Source organism: Engraulis encrasicolus, chromosome 12 (genome assembly GCF_034702125.1).
Source record: "Engraulis encrasicolus isolate BLACKSEA-1 chromosome 12, IST_EnEncr_1.0, whole genome shotgun sequence".
Classification (NCBI taxonomy): Eukaryota; Metazoa; Chordata; class Actinopteri; order Clupeiformes; family Engraulidae; genus Engraulis; species Engraulis encrasicolus.
The window spans coordinates 41,615,399-41,639,631 of NC_085868.1; the positions used below are offsets into that span (position 1 = coordinate 41,615,399).

The following is a 24,233-nucleotide window of genomic DNA, read 5'->3' on the forward strand; positions in this document are numbered from 1 at the left end:
TAAGCTCAGCGCCATCGTACTATGCTGAACTAATGTGTTGACTAGGAGGTGGCAAGTTCGCGGCCCCGAGGGGAACGAGCAGTGTGGGAACACCTCAGTTGCGTGTGCTTGTGTGTCCGTGTGTGTCCGTGTGTAGTAGTGCACTATTATGAACTGAGACATTTTGTATGAAGCTAAATTAGCTTGGCTAATAAATACAAATAAAATGTTTTTATCCAAACTAATCAAGTCCTTATTTCACCTATAAACATATTGCATTTAGCATTCATGGAATCCATACAAGGGTTTTGACTGATTTTGACAATTGAACCGTAGACTGACACAGGATGAAGGATGACTTGCACAATGAAATCATGATGACGTGTTTTGAAGTGAAGAACTGTTAAGCCGAAAATTGACTAATCAGTTTAGATCTGCCAGATGTATTCACTTAGCCTGGCAAACCAGCCTGAATGTGAGATTAAATGTGAATATTTAGTCTGGCCCCGATCAATGAGACATCAGAAGATTGTTGATGGGAACAACCTGTTGTTTTTCAAACTGTGCAGGCCTATGTGCCTATTGGCCTACGCTTTGTCTTCACTCCCTCAAAACTCTGTCTGCTGTGCTTTGCATCCAAAGATTCAAAAGAAATCCCCTGCGGTGTGATTGGTCTGACAATTTCAGGGCATGGAGCATTATCCGAGGCTAGACCCACTCACAGGCCAAAATAATTTTAACCGCTGGCGGGTGTGGCTAGTTTACTAGGCTAGTATTCACTTGGAAAATGAACTGAATGTGGGGTAATTGTGCAAACTGTGGGCTACTTGTATTTATTGTACATGTGCACAGGACATTTGGAATTTGAGTGGGAAAGAGACAGGGTAGACTCAAACCTGGCTTCTCAGCATAGGCATACAAGCCCATATGTTATGGCATTAAGCAAAGCACCTCTCCTGGGGTGCATTTCTCGAAAGCGTAGTTGTTTGTCAGTTAGCAACTTTGGAAGTTGGCAATGGGAAATTGCAATGCAAACAGCAAAGTAGCTGATGTAGTTAGTAACTATGGTTTTGAGAAATGCACCCCTTGTTAACTGTGACTTCAGCCCTGTGAGATACAGTAGGCCTTCTCAATGCCATGGTCAGTCTCCACGGTGACACACCCTTGAATTGGCTGGCCAAAACTTCATTGACGTCTGTGGACGCGTTGTCCCAAACAACCACCTAAAATGTTTGCAATGCACCTCACTTTAACTCCTCCTCCACACCTCACTTGATGGGCTACGTAGGTGAAACTGGTGCGAGCTCATCGTCTCGTGCAAATTTGTGGCCTACTTTAAATGTGCCGTGTTTAGCACCAACCACGCCTTGATGGCGAGTTCTCATTGACGTAGTGTTGCTGATGCCAAAGAAATACAAAATTCAAAGAAATGTTTTAATATCAAATGAAACCGTGTCAAATGTTTCCAAAATCACCAACAATAATATACATTATATTTGAAATAAAAACATTAAGTTATTATGGAATGCCATCATTGGCATTTTTTCATTACATTTCATAGCATGACATGTCGGCAGTGTCCACACGCTGGCCCAACTTAACCTTCAGTGCAGAGGCTCAGCATTGATGCCCGTTGTATGTGAGCCGTCTTCTGGATAAGCTGAAAGTGGCAAGAAAAAGGAGACATTAACGCACTAATACAGAATGTGTGGCTTTGGGTACAAGTCAATATTTGTCCTCAACTCCTTTTCTGTGGCCTCAGGTCTTGTGACGCAAGGCTGATCCCTAGATGCGATGAAGTTGGTACGAACTACCAAGAAACTGAGTAACTGTTTCTTGAAACAGTGAACCAACAAATCCATGACTGATTTCTTGAAATAGCATTAGCCTGACTGTAATAGGCGTTTTAGGCATCAATGGGTTAAGATAGGCAGAGGTAGTGAACACTACTGACAGGCTACGGATATAACCAATTTCCTCGGGAAGTAGGTGGCCTATGTCTAGGGCTAGGCAAGCGGATTCAGTCAATTCATTGTGAAAACACCCTGGATTATTGGATTTGTATGTTACCTGCATACAAAACACTAGTCATCTAAGGGAGTAGAATAATCTAAATAACGGTGATTACTTCCCTTGACACAATATACTGCTGATGGCGAGGAAGGAACGGTGTCTGTTGGTTGGCAATCGCCATTAAAGCGCTTGATTGAAGGAACAGACGGCAGTGTTGCCAGATTGCAATTGGGCTACTTGAGATGGCCATTTGGCATTTTTTTCTGCCGTTTTATGCCCATAGAAATCAATGTAATTTGTTGACATTGGGCGGAATTTAGCACATTTCGGCGGTTTTTGAGAACCTTTTGGGCGGAATTTGATCAGACGCATCTGGCAACACTGACAGAAGGAACTTTTGTTTTTTAAACACATAGGAAGCCTCGCCTGCAATAGATAGGTTTCCCATTTACAAACATTTGTGCTGTGAGGAGGGGCAAGATACTAGGCAGCCAATCACGTGAGCGCATTTTTTGAGTGACAGCAGTTTCTAAACAATCAGAGGTTGCAGAGAGACCCTCAGCTGCACACGCAGACAAGAATGTTTGTAAATGGGGAAACCAACCTGTGTATACATTTTTGTTTGGTTTAAGAGCAAGTTACCTGGGTGATATCCCACTTTCATTAGAAGAGCCTTCACTGAGAGAATTCACTGATATTCCTCCTGAAACAATAAAACAACATGATCATCATTTATAACGGAATAATAACAAAATAATATAAATATAAAATTCTTAGGAGAATTGGATTTTTGGGTGAAAAGTAACCACCCACCTTTCGCTTTAAGATTATCAAGCCGCCTTTTCTGAAATAAAAGTGTGACAACATACAATTAACATAACACATAATGAAACATTTACATAAGGCATAATGAAAGATTTACTACTTGTAGCAAATGTACATTATCTTCAAAATGGCGCTTTTGCACACCTCTGTAGTTGCAGAGGAGCGAAAGACATTATCCCAGTGGGGTCATCATTCAAGCATGAAGAAATTCTGCACACTGTCCATTCCACCAGCAAACTTTAATACAACGTTTTGGTCGTCCAACCATAGTCAGGTTTACCCTCACCAGCAAACCTGCACCATTAATCTTTAATGCAACGTTTCGGTCATCCGCCCTTCTTTGGTCAAATGACTGAAACTTTGTATTAAAGTTTGCTGGTTTAATGGGACAATGTGTGGGATTTCTTTACACTTAAAGGTGCACTGTGTAGAATGTGGCCAGAATGGGAACTGCAGCTATGCTGCTCATTGAGACTGTGCTGGCTATTACCAAATTTGATCTTTTCATTAATATTTACTAAATAATAAACCAGTATTTACTAGTATAACCAAAGTACAGTAAGTTTTGCAGCTAAAAATGTCTATTTCTGGAAATTACAAATGGCGGACCATGGAGAAGATCCCCCTTTTCATGTATGAAAAGTGCAATTTTCCCAGTCATAATGAAAGCTTAGAATTTGGTGGTGGTGGTAAGTATTCATGAAAAAGGTAACATTTGTGAATAGGCAGCATAAATTCTGGAAATAAACTACAACAAATATGAGGTGCACCTTTAAATGTACAGTGAGGAGAATAAGTATTTGATCCATTGCTGATTTTGTTGGTTTGCCCACTAATAAAGACATGATCATTCTATAATATTAATGATAAAATGTATTCTAATATGGAGAGACAGAATATCAAAAAGAAAATCCAGAAAATAACTTTGAAGAATATATTTTAATTGATCTGTATTCCATTGAGGAAAATAAGTATTTGACCCCTCTAGTCAAAGAAGACAAAATACTTGGTGGCAAAGCCCTTGTTTTCTCATTCAGAGGTCAGATGTTTCTTTCAGTTAATGACAATGTTTGTGGATATATTAGAAATGATTTTTCCACTTTTCTTTGCAGATCATCTCTAAATCATTTAAGTTTTATGACTGTAGCTTGGCAAATGGGATCTTTTGTCCCCTTCACAGGATTATTATAGGGTTAATGTTTGGAAACTGTCTAGGCCACTTCATGACCTTAATGTGCTTCTGCTTGAGCTACTCTTTCGTTGCTTGGGCTGTATGTTATGGATTATTATCATATTGGGAGGCCAATCCATGACCCACCTTCAGTCTAGTGGTGATGCAGCATTGTACGTTTACATGTCTCCCTTCATCCATTCCTTGACGATGTGAAGTTGTCCTGTGTCTTGGCCAGACAAACAACCTCAAAACATAATGTTACCACTTTCATGTATGATGTGGGAGAAGGTGTTGTTCTTGTTATCATAGGCAGCATTTCTCTTCCTCCTAACAGATTGAGTTGTGTTAATGCCAAACAGTTTGATTTTGGTGTTATCTGATTCCAGCACCTTCCAATCATATCCTAATCCAGTTTGATGTTCATTGGCGAACTTCAGGTGAGCCTGAACAGGTTCCTTCTGAAGCAGGGGTACCATACATGCACTGCAGGATTTTAATCCGTTGTGGTATTAAGTGTTTCCAATAGTTTTCTTAGTGATTGAGGTCCCAGCTGCCTTGAGATCATTTCCTAGCTCCTCCCATACAGTTTTAAGGTGCTTCATCTCTTTTTTTCTGGTTATTAAACTCCCACAAGGTCAAATCTTGTATGGAACCACAGACAGGCCTAAGATTGATGATTGATGATCATTTTGTATGTCCTAAAATTGGGAAGAAATGCACCAACAGCTTGCTCCTTAATATCTAGGAGCCCATTTCAGCCTGGTTGAGTTCTAAAATCTTGTCCCTGACATCCTTTGACAGCTTTTTGGTCTGTCCCATGTTGGCGAGTTTAGTTTGAAATATAAATCAATTAATGAAATATAAATCAATTAATATATATTCTTTAGAGTTAATTTCTGGATTTTCTTTTTGATATTCTGTCTCATCATATTATAATACATATTATCATTAACATGAAAGACTGGTCATGTCTTTATTAGTGGGCAAACCAAAAAAATCAGCAAGGGATCAAATACTTATTCTCCTCACTGTACATAATCTACCAACACCAACCAGACCTCATTGAGCTTTTTCCCCCTACAAACTATGAATCAAGCGAAAGGGAGTTTTTCCTCACCCCTGATGCCACCAGGGGCCGCATCTGAGCGCCCAAATTCAGTGTGACTATCTATGACTTCTGCTAGACCCAGCCACTATGGACCTTACGCCTCTAAGAATCCTGGTCCCAACCTACGTGGACCTTATGACTCTACAATCTCTATCTATCTCTTCTTCCTCTGCCTTCTTGCTATTTCTGCCTCTCCTCTCTACCTCTCCTTTTAAATCCATCTCTAACAATGAGGTTTTTTTCCCATTTGTTAAGCACTTTGAGTTGCATGCCTTGTATGATACAGTGCTATACAAATACAATTATTATTATTATTATTATTATTATTATTATTATTATTATTATTATTATTATTATTATTATTATTATTATTAACACGTGCCAGCAAGGTCTCTTACCCAGTCCGAGGTGATCGGGGAGCCAGACCTGGAGCCTCGTCCAGCCCTGGAGAGTCTCCTGGCAGCCATGAGGAGCCTGGGGCTGGGGCAGTGGTGGAGCAGGAGCGCTATACTGTGGCGACGCCGGCTCTCCTCTGGGTAGTGCTGCAGAGAGTCAGAGAATGGGTGCATCCCAATATGTGACCTTGCCTCCTCCACTTGCCTCCTCCACTTGTTTCTCGTCATGATGACATCACTGACAACAGCATTATATTTCAATATCTTGCAAAAGCTCAATTGTAAAGTCTTTTTCTCATTTGCAATTGGGATGGTGAATGAAAAACAGTCCCTCAAAAGTTGTTGTGGCGAGGCTGACAGCTGGGAAACTTTATCGTTTTCTCCACGGAGGAGGGGCCAGGAGGCGGGACGAGGAGACAAGCACAAGTGGAGGAGGCAAGGACACATATTGGGATGCACCCAATGAATGCACATCAGTAACAGAGGTGCTAGAACAAACAATCATCTCATAGAAGAGCCTGGAGCCCAGACTACTAGTTGATTTAATGATTGCTGTAACAGGCCTACCTTTGGCGGATCATTCTCCACAGTGGCCATCGCATCCTCCTCCTCTTCCTCATCTTCATTGTCGTCCTCCACTCCCCAATACTGCGGCTCGTGGTGTGACTGCGCAGAGTCGCTGCGAGCCTTTGACTGTGGGCATACGTAAGAGGGTGGTATGGGATAATGCAACTAGCAACTGGCCTGTTCGGGAGCATACTTACACTAAGTCAGTACAGAGCACTCACAATAGAAGAAAGCTATTTTGACATTCAGTAACTTTGGTGGAGAAAGAGAAGGATGAGAAAAACGAAATAAATAATGGTGTCCAGCAAAGTAACTGACCTGACTCTGGACACCCTCGCGGAAGCGTTTGAGGCTGGGAGAGTGCTGTGATTCAGATGGGATGCGGCGCTTGCTCAGCCGGTGGTGGGAGAGAGGTGTGAGAGAGAAGTGCTTGAGGTCCAGGTCGGTCCGCACGGAGGAGGAGGAGTGCGCAGGGGAACAGCCGGGCCATGGCTGGCCACCACCGCCGATGGGGTTGCGTGGTTGTCCCTAGAAGTGTGCAAAAAAACAAATTGTCATGATGCATCGCAATACTTACTTTCACGACATACTGCATCGAGTCATGACAATGTATTGCAATACTTATTTTCATGATATATTGCGTCGATTCACGACAATGTGTTGTGATACTTATTTTATTTGACAATATGCTGCATCGATTCATGACAATCGATTATTTAATAATCATAAAATTGAATTTGCCTCCGTCTCATATATTTCAGTAGGAAGAGTAGGTAATATTTCTGTTGTAATGGAAGCACATGCTAAAATATGCTAAAATGCTTATATAAAAGAAATTGACTTATGAATGTTACACAGCAGCAACTGACAAATGATCTGTATTTTTAGACTCTTAAGTAAATATCGTACTGCATCGGGATAGTACATGAATCACAACGTATCGTGAATTCATGATAGAATCGCAATGTGGCATTTATATTGTGATGGGCATTGAATCGTGAGCCCTTTGTATTGCCAATACCCACCCCTAGTTGTCCCGGCGGACAGCTTTCCTGACGAAGTGTCTGGACGCGCCTCAGCAGGCTGGTCTTGCGCTCCGAATGGAGGCGGCGGCGTCTTCGGACCGGGGTGAGGGAAAGACCCGCCAGCCTGGAACTAGGGATCAATCAATCAATCAATCAGTCAATCTTATTTATATAGCACATCAATCAGTCAATCTTATTTATATAGCACATCAAGCAGTCAATCTTATTTATAAAGCACATAATTTGTCATTCGATGTGCTAGAAAGTAGAGAAAGAAGAAAAACTATATTGTATCACTGCAGAAAATGAAATCTTTGCAAATTAGATTATTTTACTTGTTTCAAGCTAAATATAGCTTACAACAAGTAAAAAAATATCAAGTAAAAATATCCTGCCCCAAGGACAAATGTTTGAAAACAGTAATAGTTTAATTTCTAGCTCTAAAGTCCATTTAAAAGTACTAGTTATTATGTGATTTTTACTTAAAAAATAAGATTTATTAGATGTGTTGGCTTGATACTAGAAGATTTAAAACAAGATACTGTTGGGGCATTTCTAACTTGGACAGGAAGCTGGTTCCAGCCTTTGGCAGCATAATGACTAAATGCCATTTTCACCCTGTCTGAATTTGACCCTAGTCACAGCCAGTAGAGGAGACTCTGAAGATTTCTTTTTTGAAAAACAATAATTCTGTATAATTCTGTATAATTCTTGCTGATACCAAGTACCGATACCATACCTTCACCCCCAACATACAATGAGAATAAATGCATAGCCATAATTTTTCCACCTGTGATATTTGTTTTATTGTCCATTTCCATGTAGATTTAGATGTAGTAAATATATGAGGCGGCTTTCAAGCTTTCAAGTCAACAGAACGTGACGAGATGTTGCATTGTTTCGTGTAATGGCAGTATCGGTATCGGCCAGTGTTTGACGAGTACGACGAGTATAATGAGCAAATATCGGGGCCGATATCAATACCAGTATCAGGGCCAATATCAATACCAGTATCAGGGCCGATATCGATACCAGTATCGGTATTGGTGCATCCCTACCTGGAGCCACTGGTGGAGCCAGGAGAGCTGGCTGTTTTGGCTGCGTTGGTGTGGATCAAGGGGAGCCTGGCTCTGGACGTAGGGCTGCTGAGCCCCACTCCAACTCCAACGCCGCTCGGGGCGCACAGGCAAGTGGAGGAGCCGCTTCTGAGGTTCGGCGAGTCTGACACGCTTTCCTTAAGGCAGATGTACCTGTTAGGGGTTAGGGGTGCAAATCACAGCTTGCATGACAATATGATTCGATATCGATTTCTTGAGGCAGCGATTCGTTTATTTTCAGGACTTAAGACCATTGGGCAGGGGCCAGCGATTCGATTATTTTCGATACTTAAGAATGCCCCACGATATGCTAGGATTTGATTCGCTCGTCGGCCGTAGGATCAATGCATAGATACATATCGATTATTATTTATTTACATCCCTACCTGTGGTACAGCTCCTGGAACTGCCGGTTGATGTCCTGCATGTTGGACAGTCGACGACCAGGGGAAGAACCAGGGACAGCAGTAGTGGTGGAGGAGGAGGCCAGAGATGGAGCCACCTGGCGGGCATGGAGGCTGGGGCTGGGGCTGGACCTCCAGCTAGGGCTGTGGAATAAATTGAATTGATATTATTGCTGTCAAACAATATCAAATTTCATAATATCGAAAACTTCAAAAGGAAAAAGTTAACCGCACACTTGTTTGACTTTATGCTCTTTTATTCAGAGCGAAGTTTCATAATATCGAATTGAAACAATAATTTTGTCATTTGTTGAGACTGAGCCATTGTGAGCACAGAGCAAACTTGCTACCCAACACTCATGCAGAACACCACTGTGTGTTTTTCTATGGCCCTCCACTCACACTGCTGGAGGGAGGGAAGATTGTGAATCGTTTAGCACAATTATTTGCCTTTAAAAGAAATACCGTCTAAAAAAATCGTGATATAAAATATTGACTGAAATAATCGTAATATTGATTTTTCTCATAATCCAGCAACCCTACAGTACCTCCAGCTGGAGTGCAGCGCCCTCTGGTGGCTTGGTGAGGGCCTGCCGTTCTTCTGGCTTTGGTGATGGTGCATCGAGGATGCCCGGTAGCTCTCAGGGCGTCTGGGCTGCACGGAGGAGGAGGAGGAGGGGGGCCTTCGGGAAGAGGATCGATGGTTTGCATTTACTGCCAGTTGAGCAGCAATGGCTATATCAAGGCCAATGCAGATAGCAGGGGTGATAGTGAAAAAAAATCCTGAGCCTGAACTTTTTTCCCTGCTCTAACGACGACGACAAGATATTGCATAGTGACGTAACGTAGGCCTATTTTGACACATTATTCACAGTTATATATAACAGTTTTAATAGCCTGTGTATGATTGTATGATTATTTTTCAAGCCTGATAGTAGAAGAAAACCCTGAACCTGTAACACTTTCTGAGATAAGAATAACCTAATGGCTAATTATTATCACTGTTTTTTTTTTGTTGCAAACTCTGTCAAGCCTGAAATCAGGCATGGAGCCTGAATACTACCAGCCCTGAGATAGAGAATAACCATACCACATTTACAAAACCAACAATCAGTAAATAAATAGATCAAATATGTTTTTTTTTCAATACATACTAAACAGTTTAGAACCTTTAATGGTGGGACCTTATCAAAAATATCAACAACAGCATCTTTCTTAAAAACCTGCTGCCTTTTCATTCTCAGTGCAGACTGCAGAGCAAGTTAAAATATGCTTAATAGATAGAGGGCTACAACAAAAATGACAAAGAGCCTCAAAATCGTGCACTCGTGGGTGAATGTGGTAGAAATCATAGCCTAGATGTTAAAAGAACTGCAATTTTAACCCGCCCCCGGTTGAAATTAAATGTAGCATTCATGAAAACACAGTATATAGAATCTTCACAATATTGATCAATAAATATGGTTCGTTTTTGAGCTGAGTTCCAGTAGGCTGTGCTTCCCCTAGCTTCCAATAGGAGTCGCCACTGCAAAGAGGGGGTGCATCTCCAGTTAACAAAAACTACGTCGTAAATCTACAATAATTTGTCAGAGGGCACCCTCAACTTCTGTAAAAAAAATGAATGACTGGGTGCGCGATAGAAGGTATCAACTTAAAGAAGAAACATCCTGATGATGGCTTAAGAGCTGAAACACGTCTGCTTGTGGACATGGTGGTAATCTATCTATCTAAATAATGAGACGTGTTTCAGCTTGTGAGTGCGGATTAATTTCTTTAAGTCAATGTACAATAAACCAATACGACACCTTGTGCTTTTGGAAGGGGAGCTGTGGAGCCCGTGGTAGCCTGCAGCCTTTGCAGGGCTGGACTTCCTGGAAGGGGAGCGACGAGAAGAACTCCTCTGAAGGCAGCCGCCGCCGCCGCCGCCAACACCGCCGCTGCTTGGCCACCACCGCTTGTGTGGGCTGCGATTCTCCTGCACTGAGGAGGAGGAGGAATAGGAGTAGGGCCTTTTGGACGGGGAACTGTGGAGCCTATAGAAGCCTGAGGGCTTAGCAGGGCTAGACTTGGCAGGAGAGTGACGAGGAAAATTGCTCTGAAGGCCGCCAACGCCGCTGCTGCTGCTGCTCCTTGGCTGCCACCATCTCTGTTTGTCTGGACTGCGATTCTCCACGACGGAAGGACACCAGCTGGCGTCCATGTCCATGCCCACGTCCGGACAGGAGAGTGAAGCAGAGCTGCTGTGCATGTGCATGGCTTCTACAGGGTCTCTCCTGGACGAGCACCTCACAAGATCTGGCTGTTGGAGAGACGACGTCTGAGGAGGCTGCCAGATGAGAGATAGATAGATTACGTGACATTTCATGAAAAAGAGCTGACGCTTTTTTATCCAAAGCGACTTACAGTTATTTACATGCTCAAGAGCACCTCAGCCATGGAGTGAGATAGGGAGTGGAAGTGGAAATAATTCGATCTCCTTAACCACTAGGCCACATTTATTTGTCTTTCCAGAAACTTGTTCTGTGCCATTGACAGTTACAAAAACAGAAAAAAAACATAAAATACAAATACAACCCCATCCCCCCCAACCCAACACCCTCCTCATGACAAAAACACAGCATGACATAGGACAAGACAAAAAACCCTCATATTTTATAGAAGAATACAATGGTAAAGTGCAGTTATCTTACAGTTGGATTCTTATTCAACGACTGCTGCTGCTGCTGCTGCTGAATGCTGATGATGGGACCTCCTCGGACAGGGGAGCGCCACGAAGCCTTTTGGTTGGCTGCTGAGGAGGAGGAGTAGCCCGTTTCCTCCTGCATGGCACCCCGCTGAGGATGCGGATAGCGCCAACTCGTGCTCGCTGTCTCCTCCTGGTGGCGTGGAGAGGGATAGTTTTCGGTTGAACCACCGTAGCCACCGTAGCGATAGCCACGATTGGACGGCGAGTTCTGCAAAGCATCCACTCTGAAGGAGGAAGACCCTGGGGGACCCTCCCAGTGCTTGCGCTGCGCTGCCGCCGCTGGGTTATAATGTCCGGCAACAAAGGGGCCGGTTGCGGATTGAGCAAGTGGGCTGGCCTTGGCAGGGGAGTGATGACGACTACTCTCGTCCCCTCTACTGAGCCACAAGCCGCGATTTTCCACGACAGCAGCACTACTACTACTACTGCTGCTGCTGACAGGACCGACGTCTGGATGCAAATGTGAAGCAGCAGCAGAGTAGCTGTGCGCGGCCGTTCTGCCCTGCTGCCACGACGACTGGTGTTGGGCACCGGAACTCACGGGTGGGGGGCTCCTCGTTAGGTACGTCTGGTTGATGGAGGAGTTGAGGGAGGCGTCAGGGGAGGTGTCAGGGGAGGAGTCAGAGGAGGGCGGTGAGGTGGTGAGGCTGGAGTCCATGATCAGCACGGGACCTGAAGAAGAAGAAGAAGAAGAAGAAGAAGAAGAAGAAGAAGAAGAAGAAGAAGAAGAAGAAGAAGAAGAAGAAGAAGAAGAAGAAGAAGAAGAAGAAGAAGAAGAAGAAGAAGAAGAAGAAGAAGAAGAAGAAGAAGAAGAAGATCGAGAAGAAGATCGAGAAGAAGAAGAAGAAGAAGAACAACAACAACAACAACAACAAGAACAAGAACAAGAAGAAGAAGAAGAAGAAGAAGAAGACGAAGAAGAAGAAGAAGAAGAAGAAGAAGAAGAAGAAGAACTATTTGTATAGCACAATTCATATGGTACAAGAATTGCAGCTGAATGATAAAACTAAAATAATAAAAAGAAGTAAAAGATAAAAAAAATAAAAAAATAAACAAATTAAGCTGAAATAAATATAATTTAGTTGAATCAAAAAAGATAACAAATTAAAGTACAGAATATAGGAAGAAAATAGTAATAGCAACAATAAAATACCTTGAGTGTTCACATGTTTCCTTGGGCTGTCCCTATGGCCCGGAGTTTGGACAGTGTGTGAGGGGGTCCCAGTGGGGACCCTCCAAGGCATAGCAGAGGTACCTTGTTGCGGAGGCCTTCGTTGTTTTGGCTGTGCAGCGACTTGACGAGAGGTGACTGACCCACAAACAGAGCTGTTCACAGAGCTGAAGCCCGGTCGAGAGCTGAGATGCTGCTTGGCCTTGTGGCGCTGGTACTTCCGGCGCACGGCATCTGCCCCCTCGGACACCCAATCGCGATGAAAGGCCCCGGCAAACTGGCTGATCATGCCAGGATATAAGTCCTGCAGGGTGGGGCCCTCGCTCTGGCTGCTGAAGGTCTGCTCCAGCTCCGGGTCCTGATCCTCCGGCAACGGCAAATCCAACACACTGCTGGAGGAAGAGGAGGCTCGCGAACACTCCAAGAATGAAGCCCCTAAAAAATAAACAAACAAAACAAACAACAACAAAAAAGAAGTTTACTTGTGGGACAAACAATATTGAGTGATGTAAATGGGTCAGTGACGTTTCAGCAGCAGCACACGACAGCCAGTGCCACTATTGTATGGATTTTTTTTGTTTATTTTTAATTTTTAGTTGACTATCTAAGAAGCATATTCGTTGCAGCATATCACCCACGTCTTTCACCCAAATTTCCCCCTTCTTTTTCATTTATACCTTTCTGTAATCCCTTGAATGGCTGAACTGAAGTGAGTGCTTTCAATCTCATTGGGAATGTGTTATAATGCAAAATGTACATGTGAATAGTGACAATATTCTATTCAATATTCTATTCTAAGATCATGACATTCAATTTGTATTTGTTTACAGATTAAAATGTTCAATTTAGGTTACATACAATTGTGACATTGTAAACCTTTTAAAATTAAAAAGATGATTTTATGCAGGCACATACCTAGATGACTGTCCATTGCAGTTTCATGCTCCTTGTCTTCATTCTCATCAATGTCCTCCTGCATTCACAGAACACAGAAAATACCACAGACAAAAATAAAACATTCTCAGAAGTTAGTCCACCCTCACATTTCTGCAGATTTTTAAAGATGCAGTATGTTATATTTTTAGTAGTTTAATTCCAGAGATCATGCTGCCCAGATTCACACATTTTCTCATCATCAAATTCTTAAGTATTCATTATGATTGGGAAAATAGCACTTTTCATACCGGTGCATGAAAAGGTGCACCTCCTCCATGCCCGCCATTTTGAATTTCCATACATTTCAGACATTTTTAGCAACAAAACCTACTGTACTGGATCAATGAAAAGGCATACACCCATCTGCAGAAATGTGAGGGGTCAGTTGTACACAGTCTTTCTGCGCTAGTAGGCTAGGTCTTGGTGCTATGAAATTAGGCTATGTTATGATCGTTTCCAGCGTTATGTTTTTTTAAGGACTTTTGTTACTGTCTTTGTTTGTGTGTGTGCACACTCACATGAACCCCGAACAATTGGTGCCGTGCGGCAGCTCCAGACATAGTGTGTGAATGTGGGAATGTGTATGTTGTATGTGAATTTTGAAAGCGCTTGAATTCAAATTCACAGTTGTGATAATGCGCTATATAAATACATGTTGTATTGTATTGTACGGATTTCTGTGATAGGCGTGTACATTGTATATGTGCATTGATTTACTAACATGTAGTAAGAAAAGGCACGTAAACCTTCAGGTCAACTAAATGACTGAGTACATCCAGTATTAGAATGAATGAAACTGTTGATGTTTGTCTGCCTCACTGAAAGTCTGAAAGAATGAAAAACATAACTTAAATCACAATTACCATATTGTCCGGAGCAGTGTTTCCCTTTGCAATTCCCTGTAGGGCACAAATGTGTATGAAATGGTTTCAAGTATGAAAGTATGAAGTGGGTCACACACGGATCAATTTGTTATTTATTGGCAATTTATTGTTATTTATTGGAGGTTCTCACCTGTAAGGAATGCAGGCGTCTCTCTTCCGCAGTTCCATATTGTCGTACTTTCCCTAAATGAGAGTATAATCAAAGGGGCTAGATTAATAAAGAGGATTCAAACCCTGCCCACCCAATGCAAAAGAGTATACAATACAATATACAATATCTTTTATTTGTCATTGTGACAAGCACAACGAAATTGTGCATTCCTTGTTGAGGCAAAAATAAAAATAAAATAAAAAATGGAACAAAAAAGAATGGCATGTATATAAAAACTATGCTTTTGATGCACAATTCAGTTCTGTGATGGCCGCTGCATAGAAACTGTTTTTCAGTCTGTTTGTCCTTGTCTTCATGGACCTGAATCTCCTGCCCGATGGCAGCAATTCAAAAAGACTGTGACCTGGGTGGAATGTGTCTCTCAGAATGCACTTGGCCTTTTTTAGGCAGCGGGTGCTGTGTAGGCCCTCCAAAGATGGAAGAGGGCAGCTAATGATGTGTGTGCTCAAGTTGGGTCTCCTAAGGGGGCGTTGTCCCCTCCTCCTTCTTCGCTTTTTTAGGTGTTTCCACAAGAAGTGCTCCTAAGAAAGGTCCTAAGAAAGGTCTCCTAACCAAATGTCTCCTAAAGGGGCGTTCATCCGACATCACATGGATACCAGAAAAGAACCAGAATGACGTATCTCTGTCTATAAGATCTCTGGTAGAATCATGCAGGGTGTCATGACTGTGGACCTCTACAGATGAATTCACTAACAAAGTAAGCAAGAGAAGAATAATCAGGATTGCTTTATAGGAATTATTAGGATGTAGATCAGGGATACTTAATTATAAGCCCCAGAGGGCCAGTTTTTCCAAATTCCTTCCAATGAAGGGTCAAAATAAGAGCCGACAGCACGATCGGACCAAAAAACTAAAACATTTATATTTTATTTTTTCAGAACTATTTGAGGGCCACGGAAACATGCCCCGTAGGCCACAAATGGCCCACAGGCCGCTATTTAACTATAGGGGATGTAGATAGTCGTCATATCTATTACCACTAAATATCTATTACCACTAAATATACACAGCAGATACGCCAAATCGTAGCATATCTAGTAGATGACCATTACTAGAGCCAGTCTCCTGTTCTTCTCTGCTATTACTTTACTTGAGGCATTTTCACATTATTGACTTACCATCTGCCGTTTTGTAGGTCATGGTGGTTAAGTTCACTTCATCCCCCCCATCTTCAATCTTGGAGTACTGTTGTTAGGAACAAGAGGCATCCTCATTAGTGTATTAGCACTAGTAAATATTCTAATGAATTACAATGGCCAACATGCCATGGAGGAGGTCATTAGCCTAATTTAGGGCTGTAACGATACACTCAACTCACGATTCGGTTCGTATCAAGGTCTTTGACCTACGGTTCGATACCCCCCATGATTTTTTTTCATGGTTATTTGAATTTATATGATTTAAAACTTGGAAGCACTATCACATCATATAATTTGGTTGTTTTCTGGACTGAAGTGTAACAGAACTTGCATATCACAATACTGTCTTTAGGCATCGTGATTTCTCGGGCAAAGGGGCAGGTGCTTTATCTTAGCACCACCTCATCCCTATCTGTGCACGCCTATGCCAATTGCTATTCCAAATATTTTTGGCAGACGTGATGTTGATTTATTTTGTTTCCCCTACATAAAAGGGCCATGGAATATCCTTGTATTATGGCAATGCAAGTCAGATATGTGATTCATATTTAACCTCGTATCTTATACCTCATACTTAACCCTGCACTATTTTTGTTGGGGGAGGGTGAGCATTGGTAAAGATATGCATTCAGTAATGGTAATAATATAGGCTAGGACTAGGTCTGTGACCCTGCACCTGTATTGTTGTGAGGGCAGGAGGGGGTGCGTTGGTATACAAATAAAAATGCAACCAAAATCCTAAACTGTCACACAACACTTACTGTCTCTGCCACAACTGTCACTGTTTTTTTCATTCACGAAATGAGGGTTGAATAATTGGCTCCATTTCATTTGACCGATTCTAGGTTGTGATGTGAAGGACTTTTTAAGGACATCCAAGGAAGTCCCAATGGTGCAATTTGGTTTTTTATGGTGCCTTGGGTAAGATCAAGGTTTTAGTTGAAGATTAAGTCAGAAAACTGTTTGTATGTGTGTTCATATCAGTAAACTACGTTGCGTAGGCCTATCAATAAACAAGGCGAGCATAATGGGGAAGAAGCTTATCCTCCTTACCTTTGAACAGATGTCAGAAATCGTTTTTAGGTATATATCCTCGTTACGTTGGAGCCTTTCCCTAAAATCTGTGTCCATCTTTGCGATTCATGCGATGTAAAAGCCTAATATTTAATTAAAAAGCACAGAACTTGTGCTATCGATTTTTCAAACAAACAAAAAAACCGCGTTCTTCTTGCTTGGGTGGGTTGTGAAAGGTTGCAGCTAACGTAAACGCGCAGTACCGCCACCTGCTGGTCTGGGGTGTGAATGGGAGCGGAGCCACAGACCACTTGCACAGACAAGATAAAATAAATGCAAATAAAATAAAAAATAAAAATATACATATATAGGCCTTAAGTTAAATACCTGAACTGAGCTTACTTAGGCCTATCAGTTGAATGATCCTAGGCACAAAGGATGTTAAGCCTCTAGTTTACAATAAAGTTGACTATAACGGAGTCAAAGTCAACAAGTTATGTGAAAGAAAGCCCAACTGGGAAACTCCAACTCTCATTGTTATTGTGACACAGCACACAAGTGTCCATGCACACTGCACACAACGAAATTGCATTCATCATGCCTCACCCGTGCAAGGGGGTAGCCCCCAATGGCGCCTCAAGGTAGCAGTGCAGCAGGACGGTACCATGCTCAGGGTACCTCAGTTATGGGGGAGAGCACTGGTTACCTACTCCCCCCACCAACCTGGCGGGTTGGGAGTCGAATGGGCAACCTTTGGGATACAAGTCTGACGCTCTAACCGCTTACCCATGACTGAAGTTAGCAGTGTCATCAGACATATGCCTGATAGTTTTTACTTCTGTTCCAGGAATTTTGGTCATTTTATTTTCTTCACCAAAGCTTGTTATACAAAGATTGTTATATATTTTGGGGAAATGCCACCACTTGAACCAATCTGTAAATGGGAATACCGGTAATATTGAAATGCATGCTAAAACATCCCAATACTGCACATATGGAAAGAAAGACTTCTCTTTTGTGCATTGGCGGTTTTTGCATTCAGCAAGGTCGGGCAATTGCCCAGGGCCTCGCCCAACCAGGGGCCTCGTTGTTGCATTTCGGTATTCATTTTCTGGCATTTATACATCATTAATTATTTGGGGGGGGGGGGGGGTCAAAATTGTTCTTTGGGGGGCAGTCTACCCACTTTGAATGGGGAGGTTAGATGGGTTGTGTGACACCAGGGGCTGTTCACTCACGGAACTTCCTGTTAGCCACAATTGGCTAACCCTAACCACGGGACAGTGCAAAATGAATGGGTGTCAATGGAGTTTTTTACCATTATCATTTTTGTGATTTTTTATAATTTTTTGTCCTGAAATATTAATATTAAGTTCGAAGCTAGAAATAATAAGACCCCATTTGAGTAGCGTTTCGATTATTTTGCGCCACTAGATTATTATATACTGGGTCACAAAGCTCAATTTTTATGGGGCCAAACCCATAAACATTAGCGCGATGCTAGCAAGTACAGGTTGAAATCTTCTAACCTGCTGTAAAACTACACACCTGTGCGATTTGTCAATACAGCCTATTGTTAAACAACAGTCATAGTGCTTACCAGGAATGCTTTGTTGATGATATTTGTGACTGGAAATCGCAGTAGCAATGTATTTAGCATGGGTTCCCCTTTCCATTCCATACATTTTCCCACATGAAGGACTGGCCCACGGTCGTTACTGCATTATGCATGCAAAGCTAACTGGCTACAATGGGAACCAATGAGACTGAGCCTTCTCCCTGTTAGAGGTTCTCTGGTGACACCTGTGTCAGAGAGGATCTATGGGTAATACCAGAGCCATACAGAGGGGAGAGTCGGGCAATCTCCGCTGTGTGCTAAAGCCGACTTCCTCATTAGCAAAATGAGCTGTTTTAGCTTCTCAGGACTGCTCAGCGTTGCGAATGTTAGTTCCTATGTAGTGGGCGTAGCACACAGCAAATGCAATGCGATGCAATGCAGGGAATATGACAAGACTTGCTGTTCGTAGTAATAACTTCAGATAAACATCACAGATGGTAAAACTGTTGTGATTATCACCACCGAGACAGTTGATGGTTTACATATTTGTGGTGATTACCCCGCAGTATAGTTCGTTAGTCCTTATTTTTGGCTGTTAATGTGGTGGTTCTATGTTGAGTCTATGGAAAGACAGCCGCTTTAGGAACACCCTTATCTCGCAAAAAGGCGGAGCTGCCATTTAATTCCTGGTCCTCCAATTGCGTAACTCTCCCCTCTGTATGGCTCTGGGTAATACCAGAGAATCTCTAACAGGGAGAATGTTCACACTGATTGGTTCCCATTGTAGCCAGTTAGCTTTGCATGCATACTGCAGTTCCTACGGAGTCTCCACTAGTTGGCGAGCGTCAGTAAGTCCTTCATGTGGGAAAACGTATGGAATGGAAAGGGGAACCCATATAAATACATTGCTACTGCGATTTCCAGTCACAAATATCATGAACAAAACATTCCTGGTAAGCACTATGACTGCTGTTTAACAATAGGCTGTATTGACAAATCATTCAGGTGTGTAGTTTTACAGCAGGTTAGAAGATTTCGACCTGTACTCGCTAGCATCCCGCTACTGTCTATGGGTTTGGCCTCATAAAAATTGAGCTTTGTGACCCAGTATATAATAATCTAGTGGCGCAAAATAATCGAAACGCTACTCAAATAGGGTCTTATTATTTCTAGCTTCGAACTGAATATTAATATTTCAGGACAAAAAATTATAAAAAATCACAAAAATTATAATGGTAGAAAACTCCAGTGACACCCATTCATTTTGCACTTAGGTAGGATTAGGGTTAGCCAGTTGTGGCTAGTAGCTAGTTCCGTGAGTGAACACCCCCTTCTAATACGAGAGAGGAATCTCGCAACTTTTTCCGGGTGGTACTGTCCACTAAGTGGCGCCATCCAGACAGCGCAGAGGAGCGCCAAGGAGCGCAGAGGCTGTTAGAATGAATGGGGTCCCATGGAACTCAACCATACATGCTGCCATTGCTTTGGGAGAGAATTGGTATCATCGTTTCATTTTATTTTTCCTAAAGGCAGGATAGATGATCCTTTCAAACAGCACTTAGTTTGAATGTTTAAACTCGCTGGATCTTTGTAAAATACGTCTTTATTGTCAATATGACGTCACGAGTGGCTTCACACACTGCGTTTGGATTGGTCGGCCTGCTGCATTGCTGTGATCACGAAGGCCGTAAAGCAATTTTGTTAACAAGATGCTAGCGGAGCCTGACTCATAAATGCCAAAGCTGTAAGAAATCAGAAGGACATAACTCCCAGGTTATTGTACATTTCATTTAAATCCACATTGGTTTCTCAGAACTTACAGTAATATTGTCAAGTTTCAGACGACAGCAAGCACAACTGTCAGTTATTAGCGCCAGCCTTGGGCTCTGCTGTCTCGACAGCACTCCCTAGGTGAACTGCAGGCACGGGTTGGAGGGCGAGATTGGACTCTGTATGTAAACCCACTGTGCCCGTGTACAGGTTTTGGGGAAATGGGAGGTTTTCTGAGCTGTAGAAGCTATTTCAAGAACCCTTGTTGTTCCACCATCCTTCTATACTTTTTATTATCATTTTTTAGGGCTTTTTGCATCTTTATTCGTGACAAGACAGTGAGAGAGGGACAGGAAACAAGTGGAGAGAGAGAGACGGGGAAGCATTGGCAAGTGACTCAGTCCGGAATCGAACCCAGGTCGCCTGCATAGTAACCCAGTGCCCCCTACTGTTAGGCCACGGTAGGGCCCTTGTATACTTTTTTAATGTAGGCCTATACTTCTGCAGAGAAATTAGAACACAGGGAGAAGGCTCAGTCTCATTGGTTCCCATTGTAGCCAGTTAGCTTTGCATGCATTCTGCAGTAACGAGCGTAGGCCAGTCCTTCATGTGGGAAAATGTATGGAATGGAAAGGGGAACCCATGCTAAATACATTGCTACTGCCATTTCCAGTCACAAATATTATCAACAAAACATTCCTGGTAAGCACGATGACTGTTGTTTAACAATAGGCTGTATTGACAAATCGTTCAGGTGTGTATAGTTTTACAGCAGGTTTGAAGATTTCAACCTGTACTCGCTAGCATCGTGCTAATGTTTATGGGTTTGGCCCCATAAAAATTGAGCTTTGTGACCCAGTATATAATAATCTAGTGGCGCAAAATAATCGAAACGCTACTCAAATTGGGTCTTATTATTTCTAGCTTCGAACTTAATATTAGTATTTCAGGACAAAAAATTATAAAAAATCACAAAAAATATAATGGTAAAAAACTCCATTGACACCCATTCATTTTGCACTGTCCCGTGGTTAGGGTTAGCCAATTGTGGCTAATAGCAAGTTCCGTGAGTGAACAGCCCCTGACTTCTGTTAACTGCAGCTGCAGCCACCTGGCCCTCCAGTCAGGGCTGGACTGGCCATAGGGCATACAGGGCCTTTGCCTGGTGGACTGTTGCTGATTTTGGCCTGGCACTTCCCCTTTGTAATGGTATTCAGTCCTCATGCCGCTACAGCAAACCTATCAGAGTCAGATTTAAATATTAATTTTGGCTGGTGCGTCAAAATAAAATAAAAACTCAGGCAACAAAAGATATATGATGCTCAGATGCTTTATTGGTTTATATTTCTTTTTTTAAAAAGCAGATTCAGCTGTTTCCCACCAGACTCCTGTCGGGTGTTTCAGGTTAGAGGGGAGGACTCAGACAGAGGATCCAGATTCTCATGGTGGACGCTGGTCACAATGGTGGGTGGGATTGGAATATCCTGTCTTAATTTGAAATGAAAAGCAATTAAAGCATCGACAACAGAAGGAGAAATAGTTCAGTGAGGGTGAACATAAGGAATTAAACAGCTAATAATGTATACAGTATAAAGGGATTGTCATGAAATGTGCCATGAATGTGTGCCATACATATCATGGTAGAACTTTTCATGTGATGACGTAGCCTAGAAATCTAGACGCCCCTAGCGACCGCAAATTGAATTTGCTCCCGGGGGCAGCTTTTTGCTGTACGGGTCTGGCTCGCTAGGCTAGTGATGACGTACAATCATTGTCATGGGAGGGATGTGATGTGTGCATGATATTACCTTTGTTATGTTTTAACACCTGTATTAGTGTGCAGGGCCATAACGAGACATTTTCAAATACAGGGGTAAAATACTGTGCGCTGTACTGCACACTGTACATTTAGAATGCTTCAAACTCTTCAGTCAAACTCTTCCTCCCCTCAAGTTCGTTTTCATGAATCACTGTCTTGAGGATTAATGGGGGTGGCGTATACAGACTGAATTTATCGTTGTTAATCGATTTTCATCATAGATCAATTTTACAATTCTGAAAAAAAAATACAGAAGACATGACCTCTGTGTCCTAAATGGTAGTTACGCCCATGTTAGTGTGATGTGTGATTTGTGGCTTATGTGTGATGAGTCAAGTTTGGCTCAGTGTGACCCATGATCTCCACCCAAAAACAGCCCATGAACTCACCTCGCCATCTCAGGCATATTGGACGTGCACTGGAGGGTAGCCTCCAAACCCATATATCTCAGGCTGCTGAGGATGGCCAGACCATAGAGACCACTGGTGTGGAGGGGCAGGCTCATAAAGACTTTCAAGACCAGGCGTCAACAAATCTTGAAGAGTGAGATGAGGTTTTGCAATACCAGGCGTCAACAAATCTTGAAGAGTAAGACGAGATTTTGCAATACCAGGCGTCAACAAATCTTGAAGAGTAACACGATATTCTGGAAGACCGGGCTTCAGCAAATCTTCAAGAGTAAGACCAAGGTCTGGAACACCAGGTGGCAAATAATCTGGACGGGGAGGCAGGGTTTGTCCAGGTGTCACTGTGGGTTTCGGGCTTTTAGGATTTTTAATTTCAGATTTGTCTTCTTCAGGCTGAGCTGGTTCTGGTGGTGGTGCCACTGCTGCTTGTGGCTTTCCAGGCTCTTCCTTTTCTTCAGGTGATCCAGCAGGAGCAGGCATAGCAAGCCCTGGTACAGTCAATACAACAGCATTAGTTACAGTAGATAGGTCTGAGATAGTTAGACATAGGTGGCCTTTATTGTCCCAGAGGGGACATTTGTTTTCACAAGCTGAGCATGTGTAAAACCAAAAACAAGAAAGACACCACCACCACCACACTGAACATCATGAGAGAAAACGCAAACATACACATCAAGACACAAGAGCAATAGTAACCAGGTCCCCTGGCCAAAGATACATAGACTTAGTGTTGCCTATTAAAGGAACAGTCTGTAGTTAAGCCCTAATATGAGACTATACAAGTTTTTACTTCCGCCAAGGAGGTTATGTTTGCGGTCGCATCGGTTTGTCTGTTTGTTTATCAGCAGGATAACTCACAAAGAACAATTTTGAGGAACAAGTGATAAAATGTTGGTGGTTATACTGTACACTGCGTGCAGAATTATTAGGCAAACATGTTTTTTTGACCATATTCTCTTTTTATGCATATTTTCCAACAGCAACCTGTATGAACATGGAAACCTATTGGATTTAAGCATTCCAGGTCATGCATATTTGTATAATAAGATGGGGGTGTGGTCGAAGGTGCCCAACGCCTTATATCAGGTGTGCATAATTATTAGGCAACTTTGTTTTCTTCTGGGAAAATGGGCCACAAAATAGATCTAACAAACTCTGAAATGTCTATAAACAATTTTGAAGTGTTCTAGAGGGATGTGGCTGTCTTGAAATGTGCAAGATGTTGGTCACGTTCGCACAGAACTATCAGATGCACCGTTACAAAATCGTCAGTCTCTTAAGAAATGTCACTGCCAAACATTGAGAAGAATTTAACGTGAAACTACAAAAAAATGATTACCCTGCAGTCCTATCATATTCCAGAACAAAAACCAACACAGAGTGTCCAGAAGAACAGGGTATTGAGCGCTCACAGACATGGCCAAGGTAAGAAGGGATGACACCAGACAACCATTCAACAAGTTAATTAAGTCAAAACGGGGGCAAAAATACCTGGGGACAAAGTTTTCAAAGGTTTTATGGACTTGGGAAAGGGACTCTTGACAGACAGGGTGGACGAACCCATGGCTGGATCTTTTAGAGGGAGAAAATTGCATCTTTTACGAAGACAATGGTATTCATGCAGTAATCTGCTGGTATTTGAGTGGAACTCAGCAACTGATCTGAGTGTGCACATTACTGATCTAGCCATAGGCTCATAATCCTGGTCCATTAACAGTCACTTTCACTAGTTCATAAAACCATTGAAAAAACTGTCTAAAGACATTTCTTGACCCAGTCTTGACTTAAGTTACTTGTTGAGTGGTCTTCAGGTTTCAGCCTGTTTTACCTTGGCCATGTCTCTGAGTGGTGAATACAATGTTCTTGTGGACACTCGATGTAGGTTTCAGTTCTGGAATATACCAGCACTGCAGGGTAATAGTTTTGTGGTAGTTTCATCTTCAATTCTTCTCAATCTGGCAGTTACTTTGTAAGCACATGTCATGTGACACTGATGGCTTGTAACGGTGCATTAGATGGATGTGACCAAT

General features: G+C 42.4%; 1 protein-coding gene across 1 annotated transcript; it reads right to left on the reverse strand.

The window, feature by feature from the left end:
• Positions 1-1,399: 1,399 nt before the first annotated feature.
• LOC134459550 (mucin-6-like) lies at positions 1,400-16,845 on the reverse strand. The gene is made up of 18 exons (XM_063211909.1): positions 16,689-16,845; positions 15,615-15,681; positions 14,455-14,507; positions 14,304-14,339; positions 13,420-13,477; positions 12,487-12,939; positions 11,278-12,005; positions 10,393-10,913; positions 9,136-9,270; positions 8,570-8,731; positions 8,145-8,336; positions 7,087-7,216; positions 6,380-6,589; positions 6,062-6,187; positions 5,498-5,641; positions 2,806-2,836; positions 2,635-2,695; positions 1,400-1,639 (listed from the first exon to the last, which is right to left on the reverse strand). The coding sequence occupies exons 1-18, from the start codon at positions 16,764-16,766 to the stop codon at positions 1,597-1,599; spliced, it is 3,228 nt and encodes a 1,075-aa protein (XP_063067979.1). The 5' UTR covers positions 16,767-16,845; the 3' UTR covers positions 1,400-1,596.
• Positions 16,846-24,233: the final 7,388 nt, after the last annotated feature.